General features: G+C 43.6%; 1 protein-coding gene across 2 annotated transcripts in view; it reads right to left on the bottom strand.

Annotated features, from left to right (window-relative positions):
* c6.2 (complement component 6, duplicate 2) overlaps positions 1-19,238 on the bottom strand; it is a 46,810-nt gene that overhangs the window by 2,715 nt on the left and 24,857 nt on the right. For both annotated transcript variants that reach the window (XM_028601606.1, XM_028601604.1), the window contains 14 exons: positions 15,087-15,231; positions 14,653-14,794; positions 14,284-14,422; positions 12,683-12,892; positions 11,377-11,620; positions 10,151-10,273; positions 9,864-10,030; positions 9,532-9,757; positions 6,399-6,567; positions 5,364-5,475; positions 4,324-4,456; positions 3,961-4,155; positions 1,517-1,604; positions 19-263 (listed from right to left, as the gene is read on the bottom strand). In XM_028601606.1, the coding sequence (XP_028457407.1) occupies positions 19-263; positions 1,517-1,604; positions 3,961-4,155; positions 4,324-4,456; positions 5,364-5,475; positions 6,399-6,567; positions 9,532-9,757; positions 9,864-10,030; positions 10,151-10,273; positions 11,377-11,620; positions 12,683-12,892; positions 14,284-14,422; positions 14,653-14,794; positions 15,087-15,231 (2,338 nt within the window). The remainder of the gene's footprint in view (positions 1-18; positions 264-1,516; positions 1,605-3,960; positions 4,156-4,323; positions 4,457-5,363; positions 5,476-6,398; positions 6,568-9,531; positions 9,758-9,863; positions 10,031-10,150; positions 10,274-11,376; positions 11,621-12,682; positions 12,893-14,283; positions 14,423-14,652; positions 14,795-15,086; positions 15,232-19,238) is intronic.

The following is a 19,238-nucleotide window of genomic DNA, read 5'->3' as shown; positions in this document are numbered from 1 at the left end:
CATGTCAGACAAACTCACCAGAGCAGGTCTCCCATTCATAACACGTGTTGATATCACAGTTCTGCTGAACAGAGCTCTTAGAGGACATGTTGGCTCTGAACATGGCCCACTCCAGTTTGGCCAAATCAGCCGTGTCACACGCGCCTTCGTTAACAAAGAAGAGCGGATCACCATGGCAACGACCAGCATGGAAGGAGCACAGGGACATTGGCACGGTGACGCCGATGTCCAAGTTCAGGATGCAGAGACTCTCTGGTTGTGAACTACACGCACGCACGCACACACACACACACACACACACACACACACACACACACACACACACACACACACACACACACACACACACACACACACACACACAGTCAGATGCTGGTAAAGATTAATGTATTACACTTAGCTTTCACATATTAATTTCCTCATATATGTGAGAGTCAGTGCCCAATGAGGTGTCCGTTATCAGGAATTAATGGATGACTTAATTACCTGATGATAATGGACACCTCGAAGGGCATTAACCTTACATATACCATGCTTTTTTTTGCCAATGTTTTATTTTAGGATCATTAATTTATTTTTTGGTGTGTTTTTTTCAAAATCTAGTTTTTTTCAAACAATAACTCTGTGTCCCTGATTACACTCAATGGTTTGGCTAATACCTGGAACAATCTTTCACATCCCATGACGTTCTTTTCCAATGGAAACGTTGTTCACTGCTCCAGTAAATAGGATGGACCTTAGATACGATGGGGTGACTCTTGGCAACGGGAGATATTTCTAGTCCGCTCAGCTCAGAACCCTTTGGCTCAGGTAAGTAACGAGCCAGAAAGCTAACGTTATGCTAGCAAGATTCAAAGTCAATTACATTGCATACGGTTGACAAACAAATACAATTTGACAGTATGTTTAAGAACAAGACAAGCTAGCTATCAAGCCATGCCCCTGTCACCAAACCATGGGATGGGATGTGTGATAATCGCTAAATTTGAAACAAAGTTCAGAGGGGCAGTGTAACTTAGTTCTTTTAGCTTGTGTATTAGCGCCATCCTGGGGTGTCCAGAGGATGAGGCACTAAAGGACTACACTCAATTTGTAAGTAAGATATTTAGATTGTTATTATTACTAAATCGCGTTAGCTGGGTTCCATCTTTGATTGGGGCGTTTTGACTGACTCGACCTATCACATCAAGTCATTTGGGGGATTGAGTTTGCTCAGCCAATAGAGAGGCCTTACAGGAGGGCCTTATTTACTGTGTCTGTGTGTGTGTGTGCAGGACACCCTGCAGCCAATCAGAATTAAGTATTCACCCAAACCATGGTATAATCAATAACATCTGACAGATAGTTGTTTCAACACCCACAATTGTTTGATTTCATAAATCATAAAAACATTTTGTATCTACCTGAAAGTGCTTTGCATAAGACTAACTTCAAATAATAAAAACAATGACATGCTCATAAGATATGAAGAAAAAGATTTAAAAAAAAAACAGTGAAATAGTTTAGAAAAACTTACAGGCAGCTCTCCCGTTGAATACAGACACATTTAGAGCCCTGTCGTATCTCTCCTGGACCGCACTGACTCTCAGGAACAAACGGTACCTCTACACACAGGACATGCACAGAAACAACAAGAGACACCTTTTTCATTTCTTTCATACAGTTTTTTTTAAATATATAAAACATAAGCGGTCTCATTTACGTTGTGGGGGACAGTCCTGGATGTATTCCAATAGAAAAGCTAAGGGGAAGCGGCTGCACTTTATCAAAAGTGTGAACATCGGAATAGTTTGTACGGCAGATTGTTTAACTTTCTCAAATGGAAGTTCCGACATTTACACCAACTTTGCACCGTGACTAGTCTATATCAACGACCTTTCAATTACAGGATTGTTCTGGTGCCGCTGTATGTCCCTTATTTTCTGCCGGATGTCCCTCACCTTCCGCTTTCTTTGTGTTGGCATTCTAAACTGATTTGGGAAACATCCTCCAAGCTAGAACCGACAATGAAATTTTATATATATATATATATATATATATATATATATATATATATATATATATATATACTACCGGTCAAAAGTTTTAGAACACCCCAATTTTTTTTTTTTTTTATTCAAATTTTACCAGTTCAAGTCCAATGAATAGATTGAAATGGTTCAAAGGTAAGTGGTGAACGGCCTGAGGTTAAAAAAAAAACAGTAGGGTTACCCAAAACTGAAAAATAATGTACATTTCAGGGATTACTTACAACCCCCTCTGTTTGTATAAAAGTATTGGTAGGACACACTGTGGTACCGTACCCTCGTGAGCATTATTTGAACAGTATTGTACTGCAAAAAGTAGTGTGTTGCTATAAAAATGGCGTGAAAAAGGCAATTTACAATGGAAGAGAGACAGACCATCATAACACTTAAGAATGTTGGTCTTTCCTACAGAGAAATTGTGAAGAAAGTCAAGGTGTCAGTGAGTACAGTATTCTTCACCATCAAAAGGCACTTAGAAACTGGGGGAAACTCTGACAGGAAGAGGTCTGGCAGACCCAAAGCCACAACAGAATCAGAAGACAAGTTTCTGAGAGTCAACAGTTTGCGTGATAGGCGGCTCACAGGACAGCAGCTTCAAGCACAGCTTAATAGTGGTCGTAATAAGCAAGTCTCAGTTTCAACTGGAAAGAGAAGACTTCGAGCTGCAGGTTTGATAGGTCGAGTTGCAGCAAGAAAGCCATTGCTAAGACGTTAGAATAAGAAAACGAGGCTTGCCTGGGCCAAGAAACACTGCCAATGGACTACTGAAGACTGGAAGAAGGTGCTATGGACTGATGAATCAAAATTTGAAATCTTCGGTTCGTCATGCAGGATTTTTGTACGCCGTGGAGTAGGCGAAAGGATTGTTCCTCAGTGTGTGACATCAACTGTCAAACATGGAGAAGGAAGCATGATGGTCTGGGGCTGTTTGGCTGGATCCAGGATGGGTGATTTTTTGAGACTTAATCCCCAATGAGCTGGTTTGGGATGAACTGGACAGAAAAGTGAAAGCAAAGCAACCTACAAGTGCCACACATTTATAGGAACTTCTGCAACAGAGTTGGGAAGAACTTTCTGAAGAATATTTGATTTCCATTGTAGAAAGAATGCCACTAGTGTGTTCAGCTGTTCTATCTGCCAAAGGGGGCTACTTTGATGAGTCAAAAAATTGAATATATTTTGGTTTATAAATTGATTCCATGATTTCTTTTTTAACTTAAATTGTTCATTTGAACGGTAGTGTATATATATATATATATATATATATATTTTTTTTTTTAGTAAAATTCTCCATCACACAATGAACCAATTTTAATTCCAGAGCTCGCCTCCCAACGTACACATGTTCCACCAAAACAAGTTCCTTCCAGAGGCTATTTTGCAGAGGCACCATTATTGCGTCTAGTGCTTAGCGCTGCCAAAGATGATTGTGATTGGTTTAAAGAAATGCCAATAAACCAGAGCACTTTTTTTTTTTTTTCCAGGAATGTTGTGTGGACTAGCCAGAATTTCCACCGCAGCGCTGTGGAGAAAGATCTGGCAATGTGAGACTGCACCTTGACTGGTCAGCTGTGTGAAGGTGAGAAAGAAGAAAGAAGTGTTTGAACCTCTCTCTAGCTGTCTTTCTTTATTCTATACACAGCTTTCTGTCACTTTTATATATAAAAGTAGGACGAAATGTAGCTGTGTCATTCATCATCTATGATTGAGAAGGACAATGAGATCAGTGATTATTTGACTATGCTGATAAGAGACATGTTGATTTGTAAAATTATTCGTGTTGCAAAAAGCTTTAAATAAGTTATATTAATAGACCAGATCTGTGGAGGAATGTCTGGCAATGCGAGACTAACTCGACTGTGACACGCCTGCATTAAAAGTAGTAGATGTGGAAGTTTTAACTAATTTCTCATGAATAAGTCATCTACTGTACCATTAGTGCAGCGTAGGTCAGCCGTTAATGGAGGCTGCCAGGTGGAACCGCTGCTGCATTTGTAGAAGGCTCGCGGCAGCGGCCGCAGGTCCGGCTCGTCACAGCTCAAACGCACGGATTCCCCCACCCTGTACTCGACTTTGTTGGGAAACAGCATCATGCCATCAGGGATCTCAGGAGGAAGGCACACATTCCCTAAAAACAAACAAAAGAAGACAGATTTTAATCTCGCGTAGATATCAGGTGCAGAAATACATTTGTGTTTATAGAGAATGGCGTTAAAAGAATTTGCAGAGACGTGGTTACAGAATTACCAGAGTTCCCGGATCACTGTTCACTTGTCTGGTGAGAAAACAAACTTACTGGTGCATTTTCCTTTTGGTGGACTCCACGTCCCATCAGGAAGACAGTTGATATACTGAAAACCCTCCAGGTCAAATCCAGTGTAGCACTGGAACGCGTCGTCCTCACCAAAGTTATAATACTGCTTTGCTTTCTGTCAGAAATACCAAGAATACCAGTTAGGAACAAGATGGATACAAATATAAACCCTCCTTGGCATCTTTCTTTAGTTTTCATAATACTACTACGTTATGCTCCCTTCCCTCTTCTACAACTCTACCTTTTTCCATTTGTTCCTTCCTTTCCTTGTTCTGCACAGTATATGCTTTTCTATGAGATAGTATTACATGATAATAGCTCTCTATTGTCATAGCTGTGACATATTTCTGATACAGTAAGTGATAATTCATAATTGGGAGATACAAAGTGATACTTCATCATTTTCAGATACATATCGTTATTTCTGGTTGATTGTTGTTTTTGACTTACTGAGGCATAATGAAGAGATCATAATTCATTTTTTTATATGTTATGAGATGTGGAGTGTGGAAGGTGACACAACCACCACCACACAGGAGTTGTGGGTTGGATTTCATTTCATTTTTAGGTTTTCACGCTGCTTAAATTTCTTTAAATTAATGAGGCTATGCAACAATTTAGTATTGAACTTCAATCAGTTTTTAAAATGCATAATTTTTTGTATTAAATGATTAATAATTTCATTCACTAAAATGTGTTTTTAAAAAAAGGGGCTCACTGCAAACTCATACCGAGGTAAAACTATTTTTGCAACCGTGCAGTTGTGAAACTAAATGAAGGCTGGATTTGAAGATGGGTGTGGTCTGGGCAATGGTACCGAAAGTTAGGGGGTATGCCCCTAGCCCGATTTGGCACCACGGCTGGTGTGATTCCATCGCAAGATTGTCTCTTGAAGTTTCTCACTATTTTGGTCAGTTAGCTGCCACCTTTATTAGCATGATAAGCAATAAACCACAGTCTCTCTGTTTCTCGATTGCTGTACATATCAATCACTAACGGCAGGCCAGAAGCTTAGTGTTTACCCTGAGGAAGCTGTTGGCGGGACTCTGTGGCCTCAGGCAGCCCTGCACACCAGGAGGCAGCTCGTCCTGCCAGCCTGTAGTGAAGTCGTCGTCATTGTCGCAAGTCTCCTGTCTGGAAACAAAAACATGACCAGAATATACAGTAAATCCAAAGTTCAATACATGTGTGAAGACAAAATACAACCTACACATTTTGTAAATTTGAGCTTAAATGTCTGTAATATCAGCATAAACAGGAGAATGTAAAAAAATTACATGAGGAAAAACCATGTTTTAATTTGAGGCAAATTAATAAAGGCATGACAAGTAGGGCTGTGACGGTATAGTTTTTTTCTTACCGCGGTGAAGAAGCAACGTATCACCGCGGTATGGCGGTTAACCGCAACCCCCTTAAGAGAGTAGCGTAAGTCAGAGCAAGAATAGCAGGGTGCCTTAATTGTGTGATGTCAGTGCTCGTGTGGTCGCGCAAGGAGAGCGAGCGGTAACGGAGAGTAGTGTACAAGTGCAGCTATGAGGAAAAGTGAGAGGAAAAAGACATAACAAAGATGATGTAAAGTGAGTTAAACGTGAACAATAAAACGACAAGCTTCTCAAGACACGGTGGCTTTATCTGTTGTCAATACTGCCAGTAGAGTGAATAGCGTTACCCCCGAAAAAGCATCGGCTTTAACCATACAACATATGTTGCAGTCATAGACGGTATAAAAAGATTGCAGTGTTGAAAACGCCCACCACCTACAATACAAGTGCACAACACAATAATCAATAAATAATATAAATGAGACCATAAACAACATACACTATGTGGCTCCTATACACTGTCGATGAGGATAACTAAACAATGATTGTTGCTTTCATAATATTTAATATCACACGACATGTGTTCTCCTGTAACCTTCGTCAGCAAAAAGTAAAAAAAAAAAAAGTGTGTGGCACGTCACCGCTGGTATTGCGGTGATGCGGTTATCGTCACAGCCCTAATGACAAGTGTCTAAAACTCGACTTTTCGTGACGGTTTGAAACAGATCATCCTACGTTTGAAAGATGGAGATGTGACATGGATTCTCATGTCTCTCAGGACCCTTGCAGGGTTGGCCTCCTCTGAGGGGGGCAGGGTTATTGCATCGCCTCGTCCGATGTCTCTTCATTGAGGCTCCACAGCCACTCCATGGCCCCCAGCAGCTCCAGTAACCATCTACCGCCTCTGTGGATATTACACGCCAAACCACATTTGCAGAGTGAACACAACCAATCCTGGTTAGAATCACTACTGTACTGTAGTATGGAATTACATCTTAGGTTAAAAGTCTAGCATTGCTAGCACATACCACATACAGGTTGCAGGTTGTGTGCAAGTCCTACAGTACAAAAGTGTTGGAATATATTTCAACCAGTAGTGGAGCTACTAATTTGAATTTTATCCTAAAGGGAAATACTTGAAGTAAGGTCATTGGGTTTTAATGATTCATCGTCTAGGAAACATGAGTTATTAGTCAAATTCTGTACAATCAGCTTGATAAAGTTTGATTTCAGGTCAGGAGTTAAAATATATAATTAATAATATGGACACAGCAAATTAAAGATATCTTGCTCTGAACCAAAGTATTGGGCAAACACATGGAAGGACAAACCAACATTGCCAACCTAAGCCATAACAAAAGTGGGGAAATTACTAGAATTGTTGGGGCTTTGTAAATTATAGAGTGTGGTCTAGACCAGTGGTTCCCAACCTTTTTTCCTTAGCGCCACCCTACTTATGTCTTAGAAAAGCTGAGCCCCCCCGAAACCGAAGTTTATCTCAAGAGAGCCTTACTTTCTTTTTTGATACAGAGGAGTCATCAGCACTTTTACGTTTCTGCGACATGTTTCATTCATAAAATAGTGACGAAAAACGAGGATGATGGAAGCTAGCAGCTGACCTGATGACAGCAAGGGTCCCAGGTTAAGAGGTCCTGGAGGTTTGGCCTACTAAGTAGCCTGCCTACAATTTTAAGCGAGAACAAAAATATATAGTATTTATACAGACTTTTGTATACATTATATATTCTAGTGTATTATCAAAATTTGTTTAACATGGGCAAATATATATATATTTTTTTTTACCTCAAACCAGATAAAGGTTTGCGCACCCCCTGTGATCTTTGCTGCCTCCCTGAGGAGTGCTCAGACCCCAGGTTTGGAACCACTAGTCTAGACCTACTCTATCTGTAAAGTGTCTCGAGATAACACTTGTTATGATTTGATACTATAAATAAAATTGAATTGAATTGAAAAGTGCATAGGCAGGTGTTGATGGGTGCAATGTACAAAATTATCCATGAAATGTGCCAAGGCTAGTGCACCGAAAGCAACACTGACATGGCAAACTGGTTTGTTGCTCATTAGAGTTGTAAAGTTGAAGGAGTTATTTCAGGCACCCCTGGTTCTGCAGTAAAAGTCCTTATCTGTGTAGGCAATAGTCGTGACTGACAGTTGTAGCACTCAGGCTTGAATAGACATAAAACTCTCCAGATTGAATCCTCAGTAGAAAAGATGAACAACCTCATCAGAAGTGTCTAGTTCTTTGACAAACGTACAAGCCTGTGGACGTAAAAACTGAAAGAGAGATGTCAACTACAACTCCCAATGTTCAGTAAGAAAGATCCTGATATGGTTATGGTGTTTTTTATTATTTTGGTAGTCTGTTTTCTGTGTTGTATTTTGTCCTGTCTAATATATTTCACCTGTTTCCCAGCCCTTGTGTCACCTGTCTTGTGTTATCTCATTAGCCTCTGTATTTAGTCTTTGTCTTCCCCCTGTCCAGTGTCAGATCATTGTGAGTGTTAGTCTTATGGTGTAGACACATACAGCCGACAGCCGACCGTTGACAGAAAACCCCGTCGATATGATCAGTCGCGTCCCCGAGGTCCAAAAAACTGCCTCGGGGACACATGAAAAAGACGAGGAGACGAGACGTAATACGCCTCCATAACAGCAGGCGGCGCTAATCTGTAATGTTGCCCAAGAAATGAAAACTGGCAGCTGATTGGACGAACAGGTCACATGGGTTCGTTTTCTCTGGATATTCAGACCTGGACTGTCATGGCGGCCGTTCAGAATACGATCTCATATTGTACTAAAATAGTTCACTGAAACTTGTTTCTGAAAACATTTTAAGCGAGAAATAGGCCATGCAGTTGCTGAATCTGTCTTCATTTCAGCTCAACAAAGGTCAATTTAAAAGATTTTCAGCCGATTTTGAGAGACTGTAGTCACCTCATTCCGCTCGCCATTTCCGGGTGAGTACCGACGGCCGTGCCGCCGACCGAACATGTCAGGTCGGCCAAAATGAACGCCGACAGCCCCCCAGACGGATAACGACACGGGACACACCGAACCGATTTGAGTCACTGACCTCGCCAGACTGTCCCACGGCCGATGATCGGCTTGATGTGTCCCGGCCTTTAGTGTTCCTGGTTTTTTAGTCTCCTATCTCTGAGTTTTGTGTTAGTTCTCCCTGCGGTCTCTGTGCTCTGGTTTTGTTATCTAGCTCTGTTTTCCCTTTCGCATTTTTGGACTACCTCAGTTTTTACTCGCTTATTCGCTGTTTTGGATTCCTGCTGGTTTGTACCCTGGACTTTTGTGTTTGGAATAAATCTTCACATCAAACTTTCTCCCGCCTGCCTGCCTGCTCTCTGCCTTTGGGTCCTCTACCTGCCACTCGCCCTAACAGATCCAATCACAAAGATTAAAATGTAGTTTGATACAATCAGTGCCATCAATGGGCAGAAGCACGGCTCTATGGATAGCGATGGTCTGTCGGACTGATCGGTCTTTTGAGTCCTCTAGATTGGTCCAGAGGGAAATGTCTTAACAACTTTTGGCTGATTTCCATGCAATATGATAGAGAAATGCATGTCCCCCCTCAGGATGAATGAAAATGTATTAGGGGGTTACTTGGCCTTTCATCTAGCACTATCATCAGGTCAAAATATCACCTTTGTCCACTCTTTGGTTTATGAAAAATACCTGCAAAACTAATGCCATTCCCATCAGATGTACTTTGTTTTTGGTGCTAATTAGCAAATGTTAGCAAATGCTAACATGCTAAACTTAGATGGTGAACATGGTAAACATTTCTCATTCATCACTCTTTGTTCTCACGACTTAAGCAGCAGTCCTGCTGTACCTGAAGTGAAGTCGGGAGCTCGTCTCTCACAGTTAGTGCCAAATGTGCCAGTTTGGCAAACACACTTGCACTCTGTGCCGGAGAGAACGGGCCTGGCGTTGTTGGGGCAAGGAGCGCACTTGCAGCTATCGAACTCGTCCAGGTATTGCAGCAGGGCCTTCCTCAGGTGTCTCCTCTTTGTGACAGCACAGGGGATTCCCTGAACCAGATCTATGATGGAGAGGACCTAGACCCACACAAACTATACATCAGCTTTTTGTAAATTTATATCGTTGATTTATTTTTAAAATTTTCTTCAATATTGAAGTCATTTCATCAGTGTTTGATTTAACCTGGGATTCGACCACAGCGGGGTTCTCGAGAACAGACTTGGCCCAGTTCTTGTAAGATGTTCGGTCCGGAGCGGGGCCCTGCCTCTCCCAGGCCAGAGCTGCTGCCTCTCGGACTCGACCTCCTTTCACCATGGAGAAAGATTTTTCTGCTGACTGAACGTACGAGCCTGGATCAAAGAAATGTATAGGGAATGAACATGCTGTAAATAGCATATTTTCACAGTCAGTAAGCAATGAACAGTGTTGGAATAAAGAATGTGTGCCTCCTGGCAGATTTAGTAACAAACCTTCATATTTCTGAGTCATCCTGTTGTTGTGGCATCGGGTTACACTGCTGTGTTCTGTGTAGAGGATGATGGTCCAGGTGGTCTCTCTGCCCAGGCAGCCCATGGTGTGCTCTTCTGTTTGACCTGTTTGAGAGCAAGAGTGTAGAGCAACACAACACAAAAACAGAGGAACTGACAAAAAAAACCATTATGTGGCACTATATATTTAAATTGAACAGAAAAACTACACTGTCCTCTAGTTCTGTCTATTCAACGACACTCATTTGGGGTTTCTTGCGCTTCAACAATTTCTATCCAAACCTCTAAAGAAAGAATTATCTGTGAACAAGATAAGGGACATTTAGTCCCATCTGTTACTGATCTCCTCTCTCTTTCCATCTGCGTCCATTCATGTCCCAAGAAATGCTTGTTACAAACTTATCTCCGGGGAGCTTATTCCCCAGAGTCCTTATGTCTTCTCGCCTCGCAGTTTTCCTTGGATTGGGGTGGCACCTAAATCGAAGGTCGGAGCTGCCGCCGTGGTACCGCTCGACGCCCAGCAACGCCCCGCTACGCCCTGAACCGCTACAACTATTATTTCTAGTCATAGTTCACTATCTTTATTGTTACTATAACTGCCACTGTTCATCATTCCAACTGCTATAACTATCACATTTCTCTATATCTGTATATCTCTATCAGTGTCTTTGTCCAAACCGGCAGTAACAGATGCCGTCCACAAAGAGCCTGGGTCTGTCCGAGGTTTCTGCCTAAAAGGAAGTTTTTTGTATGAAATTGTTGGGTATTTGTAAATTATAGTGTGGTCTAGACCTACTCTATCTGTAAAGTGTCTTGAGATAACTCTTGTTATGATTTGATACTATAAATACAATTGAATTACCTCCATACTCTTGTGGAAATGTTAAACATAGATTCTGCCCTTTACCTAATACAAAACACGTACCTAATAACAGGTAAAAATATTTATGCTATTGTTTTGGAAAGCCATGTGACCAAATCACAGAGTATTATGTGGAGTTGTTGATAGGGAACATTATAATTGTACCTGACCTTTTCTAAAATGTACTCAGACTATAACATCAGAAGACATTAGTATGGCTTACATCAGAAAAAATAAATGTTGTTTTAACATCTACGCAGAATCAAAAAGCAGACATTTGGGTTACCACTGCAGCCCAGGGTGTCATTAAAAATTTTGACCACCCCACCTGGCTGTGCTGTTGTACCTGAACTGGTAAGCTCTTCTCGGCTGTACTGATACAACAGGTCATAGTGGCCCCCTAGTTTCCCTGCGCTGTAGTAGTGCGTCCCAAAGCGCTGGAAGATGTCCCTGTAGAGGGGGTAGTTGTATTCCAGAGGAAGAGCTTGAAGGAACTGGAGGAAAGGCTGTGCCAGGACAAGGTCCCTCGGGTCCCTCAACTTGAACGTGGATATGGGAAGAACCTGGTGCACCCGGAAAAACTTGGAGTCCTACGCAAGCGAAGATAGGAAATTACATGAATGAAAAAGGAGCGTATAGCTGCAACCAGTAAGGTGTGTGCATGGGTTGCATTGCCAGACCTATCTCCACAGCACCATGTCAGTGCTGGAGTATAGTCTGGAAAAACCCTCTGACTTGTTTGTATTTCTTTAAACCAATCACAACCGCCCTGGGCGGCGCTAAGCCCCGGCTGCAACAACGACGCCCTTGCAAAATAGATAGTGGAGATAACAAGAAGGGTGGGGACATCTGGTGCATCTCCCTTTAGCCCAGCAATGTGTATCCATTGAGCCAGACTAGTGTTAGGGTTTGGCAAGTAGTGGTCGTGGTTAGGGTAGTCTATATCCACAACATTCCACTTCCGGGATTGCTCCGATGCCGCCGGAAATTCCGCCAGGTCACTCTTTTTGGCCGGATGTCCGTAACCTTCTGGTTTCTTTGTGTTGGAATTTTAAACTCGGGTTGATTTATAAGGACTATGGTTAACTGCAGGGTAAATTGAGACAGCTGGCTAGACTATCTGTCGTATCAGATTTTTCAGTTGCACGACCAAAACAACCTTTAACGTATACATGTTCCACCCAAACAAGTTCCTTCCCAAAGCTATTTTGCAGAGGCACCGATGCTCCGCCGCCCATGACAATTGTAATTGGTTCAAAGAAATGACAATAATGCAATTTTCTCTCCCATCCCGGAATGCTGTGTGGACTAGCCAGACCTTCCTATGCGGCGCTGTAGAGGAAGGCAATGCGAGACAATGATTAGGGTAAGTCTCCAGGAAATGAATGTAAGGATGGGGGATTTATTGCTCTAGTTAACTTTTCAACAAACATCTCCCATCCGTGTGTGTGTGTGTGTGTGTGTGTGTGTGTGTGTCTCTTGTACCAATGGTGTTATGGGGACCATATTTCAGACCTTCTGAGAGAGGATATTTTGTAAAATGTGTCTGATCCTTTATATTAGGGTTATGGGATAAGGGATAAGGGAATGCATTATGTGAAAGAAGCATGTATCTTACTACAAATGTGTGTATTGGTGTTTGAGTCACTCACCGTTTTCTTTGAAGCTTCAAAAGCTTCCTTGTTAGTTCTGCTACTCGACATAGAACTCCCAGTGAAGAAAAACATGGGGAGAAAAATAATGGGGATGAAAAAGGCATCTTGTCCTTGTTGTCCAATTTCAGATGATCTGGACGTCTGGAAATTGATAGGCTCGGTGTGCAGCGTGTGGGGCTCATTGTTGAAGTCCTCCAGCTCGCCAACCTTTACAATCACAACAGTTAATCAAGGTCAATAACAGTAAGAACAGTAACAACAAAGCCAAAGCTGAAAAGTTCTCTGCAAACCACTGATGAACATTCTTTCACATTATTAGATTGAATGCTCTATGTGAAGGATGTGAAGATGTTTGACCATAGCTGCTCCTAGTGGTCAAAAATATAGTACAGCAGATAGTGATAAGAAGACCAGTTTAATCCTTTTGGTTTACCCACAAAGCTGAGCTGGGAGATGTGTGCGAGCGTCGAGTTATCTGTATTCCACAAGCTCTGTAAGCTTTTTTGCCTAATAAATAAACAACTCTGTTACAGCCCATGCCACAATCATATAAACACAAGCAAAATAGTCGTCAACCCAGTGGAAGTGTGCTAAATGTTCTCAGGGTCAGGGCATGACAATAACTTTTTGAGGCACTTTTCCTTTGGAGTGTCAACATATAAATAGTTCTATTTATTAAGTTTTACATTTTTTAATTACAGCGGCTGTATGTAAGGTTTTGACCTTAAATCATTGCCATAATTATTTAGATTAGAATAATTACATTTAAGATGAGGCAATTAAGAGTATGTTTCGTCATTTGAGCTGACTTTACCTCTACATTAATCAAAAACTGTAAAATGAAATTTGACACGGACATGCAGATCGAGTTAACTCGTTACTCTTTAAAGAGTCGTTCAAAATGAATGATTTGTTCATGAAACTCAGATCAGCAGTCAGCAATGCTGACAGAAATTGTTGCAATAGTTTCCACTAGGATTGTCTGATTTTCCTACAAACAAAAAACGTATTGCCATCTCGTTTCACTATATCCAGCATTGTTCATGTGCGCTTATTCCTGTTTGGGAGTGAAGGTTATTAAGGTTTCCCGACGATTGAAGCTAATTTAGGAGTTGTTATTTCTGGTGCTCTGAATGTAAAAAGAAAAGTTACTCCCTTTCACATTATCAAAGTGGTTTACAAAATGTTTTTGTCACGGTGTTTCTGGCATAGAATGCTCTGATTGGTTGGTTGTTTCTCCAGTCGCGTAAAGATTGTACAACACAGCACTGAATGGAACAGCTAGCTAGTGTGAGCATAAACATATGGGTGCATATGTGTAATTATATATATTTATTAAAAGATGTTATAGGGCCAGACTTAATGTTTTAAACTGATGTAAATTCAGCTTTTTATTAAGTTGTTTAACTGAGCATAAATTCATTAAACTAAAAATCTAACTCACACTGCTTTCAGTAGGCACAGCACAAGTGTGACCTACAGTATTTTATTTTAAACCACTAAACAAATCTGAGATGTGGGCGGTGATTCAGAAGTCTGGAACCAGGCTACCTTTACTTAATTGCTTCATAATTAATTGTTACAAATAATAATACAACCTTAATTTCAAAGCTCTCAAAGTTGTGAGGGATTCGGTGGTAGAGCGTCGTGCTCCGAGGCCTCTTGAGGTTGCAACTTCCTCCCATAAACATGTTGTCCAATACCGCTCCCCTTGGCTCCTCTGCTAGAGCATCAAACCTTCAAACACAAATCACTGAAAAGTCAGAACCCATTGACGTTTCATGTGCAATAAGCACTACTGTACTGTACATACATGTAATTAAATTGAACTAAACGAAGTGCAGGACTTGCTTATAAAAATGCTTTTAACAGGAGAAACGTGCCAGAAGAGCACTTGACAGAAAAGTAATTTATGAAAACAGCAGGAAGATGTAAACTCTGAAGGGAATTTTTGAACTTTAGCTTACCCATTTCCCACCAGGTCAGCCCCGGGGGCCACTCTCTTCTCCACTGGACACACAATTTTAAAATCGCCACAGTCTTTTTCATCAGAGTTATCTCCGCAGTCGTTCTGCCTGTTGCATGTCAGCGTCGAGTTGATGCAGCGTCCTGCAGCAGAAAAGATGTTTGTAGAAGATAAAATGTTGACATACGTCTTTCTGTGTGTCTGTGTGTGTGTGTGTGTGTGTGTGTGTGTGTGTGTGTGTGTGTGTGTGTGTTGTGACAGCAGATTACAGATAATAGAAATCCTGTGACTTAAAAAAATGTTGATTTGATTCCTTAAATTATCTGGAAAAAAATAGTGATCAAGAAAATGTAAATACCAACGTCACCTAGGAGATGTGACGCTTTTTTTTCTTTTTCTTATTTCACACACCAGTCATGTAAAAACACTACTTACCATTTTCACACTTGAAGTCGTCTCTGCAGTCGATGGGTGGTAACAGGCACTTTGTGGCGGGGTAACAGGTTCTCTCCTCCATCAGCTCCGGGCTGCAGGCCGATCCACCAAACTGGGACGGCCTCTCGACAGACCGCGTCCGAAACTGTGGCGACAACATGTGAGACAGACTGATCAAGATTTATTGTTATTTATTCATAATGCTATTATTGTATTTATACGTATTGTGACGTCACAAGAGGCTGTGTCCTGGACGGACGTTACATCCCCCTGAGATGGTTGCAAGCACAGACGGCTATGGCTCCATCCGCTGGTATAATCGGGAACTCTACCCCTCTGTGGCCAATGTTCCCACACAGCTGTGACAAATCAGGAGCTGATGAGCTGAAGGGTTTTTAAGGGATAGACACACACTTAGAGAGGTCTGTGTGTGGTGGGGAGACACGGTCTCCAAGCTGGGCTCCCAGGAGGACGAGAGTGCTGTGCTACTATTGCCATGAGGAATATAAAGAGTTGGAGAGACTTATCTGTGGAAAAGACTCACCGTTGGAAGTGTTCACCTGTGGAAATACGTGAGAGACATTTGGAAGGACTTACTGCTGGCTTGGCCACTAGCTGCAGCCTGGACTACCGTAAGGCTGAGAAAAACTGTTTATTTTCCTGAGGGAGAGAATTATGATTTCAAGATGCCAAGAGACATCCCTGAAGTGTTGGCCCTTAAAGAGCAACAAGATGTTTGCATTCTGTTATGTTTTCATTGACTTCCAAGAACTTTAATAAATTCCTTGTTATTATTTGAACCTCGTCTCCTTGCACTACTTGAGCCACCCCGCCGACAGCTGTGTAGCCTCTCATGATGTCACATATGGTGGAGAATGCGGGCAACGCTCAAGCGTGACTAGTGCATGTCAAAGGAGGATATAGAAGCTGTGCTCGTCAAGTTTACCGAGTTGGCTGTGGGCTCCCCGCCGACTACAATGGAGGACATATTGAAAGCCCTTGTTGCTGGCCAGCAAGCCCAGATGCAAGCAAACGTGGCGCTCTTGGAGGAGCAAAGGAAAGCCAACCTTCTGAAGGCAGGAATTGCAGAGACAGATTGTCGTCCAAAATACCCGCCCAATAAAGGCAAGTGACTTTCTAACTAAGATGGGGGCTGCCGATGACATTGAGGCATACCTGCATGCCTTTGAGGCCACGGCCACTAAGGAAGCCTGGCCCAAGCAACAGTGGGTTGGACTGTTAGCCCCCTTCCTAACCGGGGAATGGCTGAATGCTGTTCGGGACCTGGGCCCCGACCAGGTTACCGACTATGATGCCCTGAAGTCCGAGATCCTCAGCAGAAACGGGCTCACAAAGTTTGGTATGGCCCAGCGCTTTCACAGCTGGACCTTCCAACTAGACCAGCCTCCTCGGGCGCAGATGCATGAACTTGTCCGGATCACCAGGAAATGGCTAGATCCGCAGAGGAATACAGCAGTGGCGGTGGTGGAGGCCGTTGTGGTGGATCGTTACCTACGCGCCCTGCCTTATGAGGCGAAACGGTTCATTAGCCAACAGGCCTTGACCACGGCTGATCTGACCGTGGAAGCTGTGGAAAAGTACCAGGCCACAGCGGAGATGCTGCGTGCTTCCCGAAAAGACCCCAGGAGTACTCCCCCACCACAAGCAGGAGGAACCCGTCCAAAGAACCCTAAGGCCTTGAACCCTGCCCCGTCAGGACCTATCCCGGCTCCAGGGGGAGCCAGAAACCAGGCGGGTCCAGGACAAGTCCAGCAGGAGGGGGAAACTCTACAGTGTTACCGGTGTGGGGAGATGAGACATATCTCCTGGCAGTGTGGGAAAACAGCCGATGAACCTATGCCCACTGCTGAGTCCTCCAGCTCAGCACCCGCACACCGTTTCGCCTCGCTCTTGGGCAGAGGTGTCAATTCCAGGTCCAGAAAGTAAAAGTCCTGCCATGTGTTTATTCCAATGAACTCAGCCAGCTGATTTCACTACTAATTAGTAAAATCAGCTGGCTGAGTTCATTGGTGGAATAAACATATGGCAGGACTTTTACTTTCTGGACCTGGAATTGACACCTCTGCTCTTGGGAGTCGTAGATAGCGGCCCAGATCGGCCCCACACCTGCCCGGTAACTGTGAGTCACCATGACGTGGAGGCCCTACTGGATTCTGGTAGCCGGGCCACCCTGGTGCGTAAGGACCTGGTGGGCCCATCGTGCCTGACCCCAGGGAAAGTCCTCCCAGTTTCCTGTGTCCATGGAGACACCAGAGACTACCCCATTACTGAACTGAATGGGTTGGTTGATTCCCTCCCCGTCCCTGTCCTAATTGGACAAGACTGCCCAGCCTTTTACCCACTCTGGAGAGAGTCTCAGGAGAGGAAAGCCCGAGTACCTCGGAAACGGAGAGGCAAGACTCCTCCTGGGAATGCTCTGGTGCAGTCCTCCGAATTACTCACTCCCGCACAGGCTCTGATAGGGATGGCTGGTGCCCAGACCGACACAGAGACTGGTCCAGACACGGGAGAAGAGAACGCGGCCCAGGAAAGTGCTCCGTTCTCCAGTGAAGAAGACGTCCAAGGCACCCAGGAGCTTCCCCCTCTCACAGGCCAGTATGGTACAGCTCAATTACAAGATCCTACTGTTGCAAATGCCTTAAGAAATGTGCAGGTATTAGAAGGTGTAGTATTAGGTGATAGGACAAGCCCTACTTACCCGCATTTCGCAGTAAACAGGGGGTTAGTGTATCATAGTAAAAAAAAAAAAAAATGATGAAGTGCATGAACAGCTCCTAGTGCCACAGCCCTATCGGGCCACAGTACTCCACCTAGCACACACACACCCGCTAGGGGCCCACTTAGGGGTAGAGAAGACTAAGGACAGAATCATGCAACGTTTCTTTTGGCCAGGAGTACACAAAGAGATAGAACTACTGTCGTAGTTGCCCTGAGTGTCAGCAGGTTGCGCCAAAGCCCACATATAGAAACCCACTCATTCCCTTGCCCATTATTGAAACTCCTTTTGAGAGGATTAGCTTAGACATAGTCTGGCCCTTACCGAAAAGTTCCAGGGGGCATCTATACATTCTGGTCATTCTGGACTATGCATCCCGGTACCCTGAGGCCATTCCGCTGTGGAAGGCTACATCCAGACAAATCGCCAAGGAGCTGTTCCTTCTCTCAACTAGTCTGGGAATCCCAAAAGAGATATTAACGGACCAAGGGACTCTATTCATGTCCAGGGTAATGAAAGAACTCTGTGCTTTACTGAAGATCAAACAGCTGAGAACCTCTGTCTACCACCCCCAGACGGACGGCCTAGTCAAACGTTTTAACAAGAAACTAAAGTCCATGCTGCGGAAGGCGGTTGGGGAAGATGGGCGCAACTTGGATCAGCTGTTACCATACATATTGTTTGCGGTGAGAGAGGTACCTCAGTCTTCTACTGGTTTTTCACCCTTTGAGCTCTTACTTTCCTACAGACCCAGAGGACTGCTCGACATCGCCAAAGAGGCCTGGGAGGAGCAGCCATGCCAACAGCGGACACTGCTCGAGCATGTCGGGGCCATGAGGGAGAGAATGAAGGCCATCTATCCCATGATGCGCGAACACCTGGAGGTCAGTCAGCAACAACAGCAAGCCTCCTACAACAGATCTGCTCAACCCAGGGAGTTTGAGCCGGGGGACAGAGTGCTGGTCCTGGTACCAACCGTTGAGTGTAAATTCCTGGCAACCTGGCAAGGACCATATGAGGTCATTGAACGCCTGGGAGAAGTAAACTACAAGGTGAGGCAACCAGATAAAAGAAAAACTGAGCAGATTTATCATGTTAACCTCTTAAAGAAGTGGCACGCCAGAGAGGCGTTGTTCAGCTGTCTAGCTCCCACAGAGACCAAGGAACCGGCGCGAGATGAGGTTCAGCTGGGTCCAAATCTGTCCCCACATCAACGACAGATGGCCCTGGAACTCGTGGATCGAAACCAGGATGTCTTCTCCTCCCTTCCCGTTCACACAGAAGTGGTCGAACATGAGATCCGCACCCTGCCTGGCCGAACGGTAAACCAGCGCCCGTACCGCGTGCCAGAGGCTCGTAAAGTGGCTATACAGAAGGAGGTAAGGAAGATGCTGGAGTTGGGAATAATTGAAGAG

This window comes from Perca flavescens, chromosome 16 (genome assembly GCF_004354835.1).
Source record: "Perca flavescens isolate YP-PL-M2 chromosome 16, PFLA_1.0, whole genome shotgun sequence".
NCBI classification, from domain to species: domain Eukaryota; kingdom Metazoa; phylum Chordata; class Actinopteri; order Perciformes; family Percidae; genus Perca; species Perca flavescens.
The sequence above is the reverse complement of the archived record's forward strand: the minus strand, read 5'-3'. Positions and strand labels throughout refer to the sequence as shown.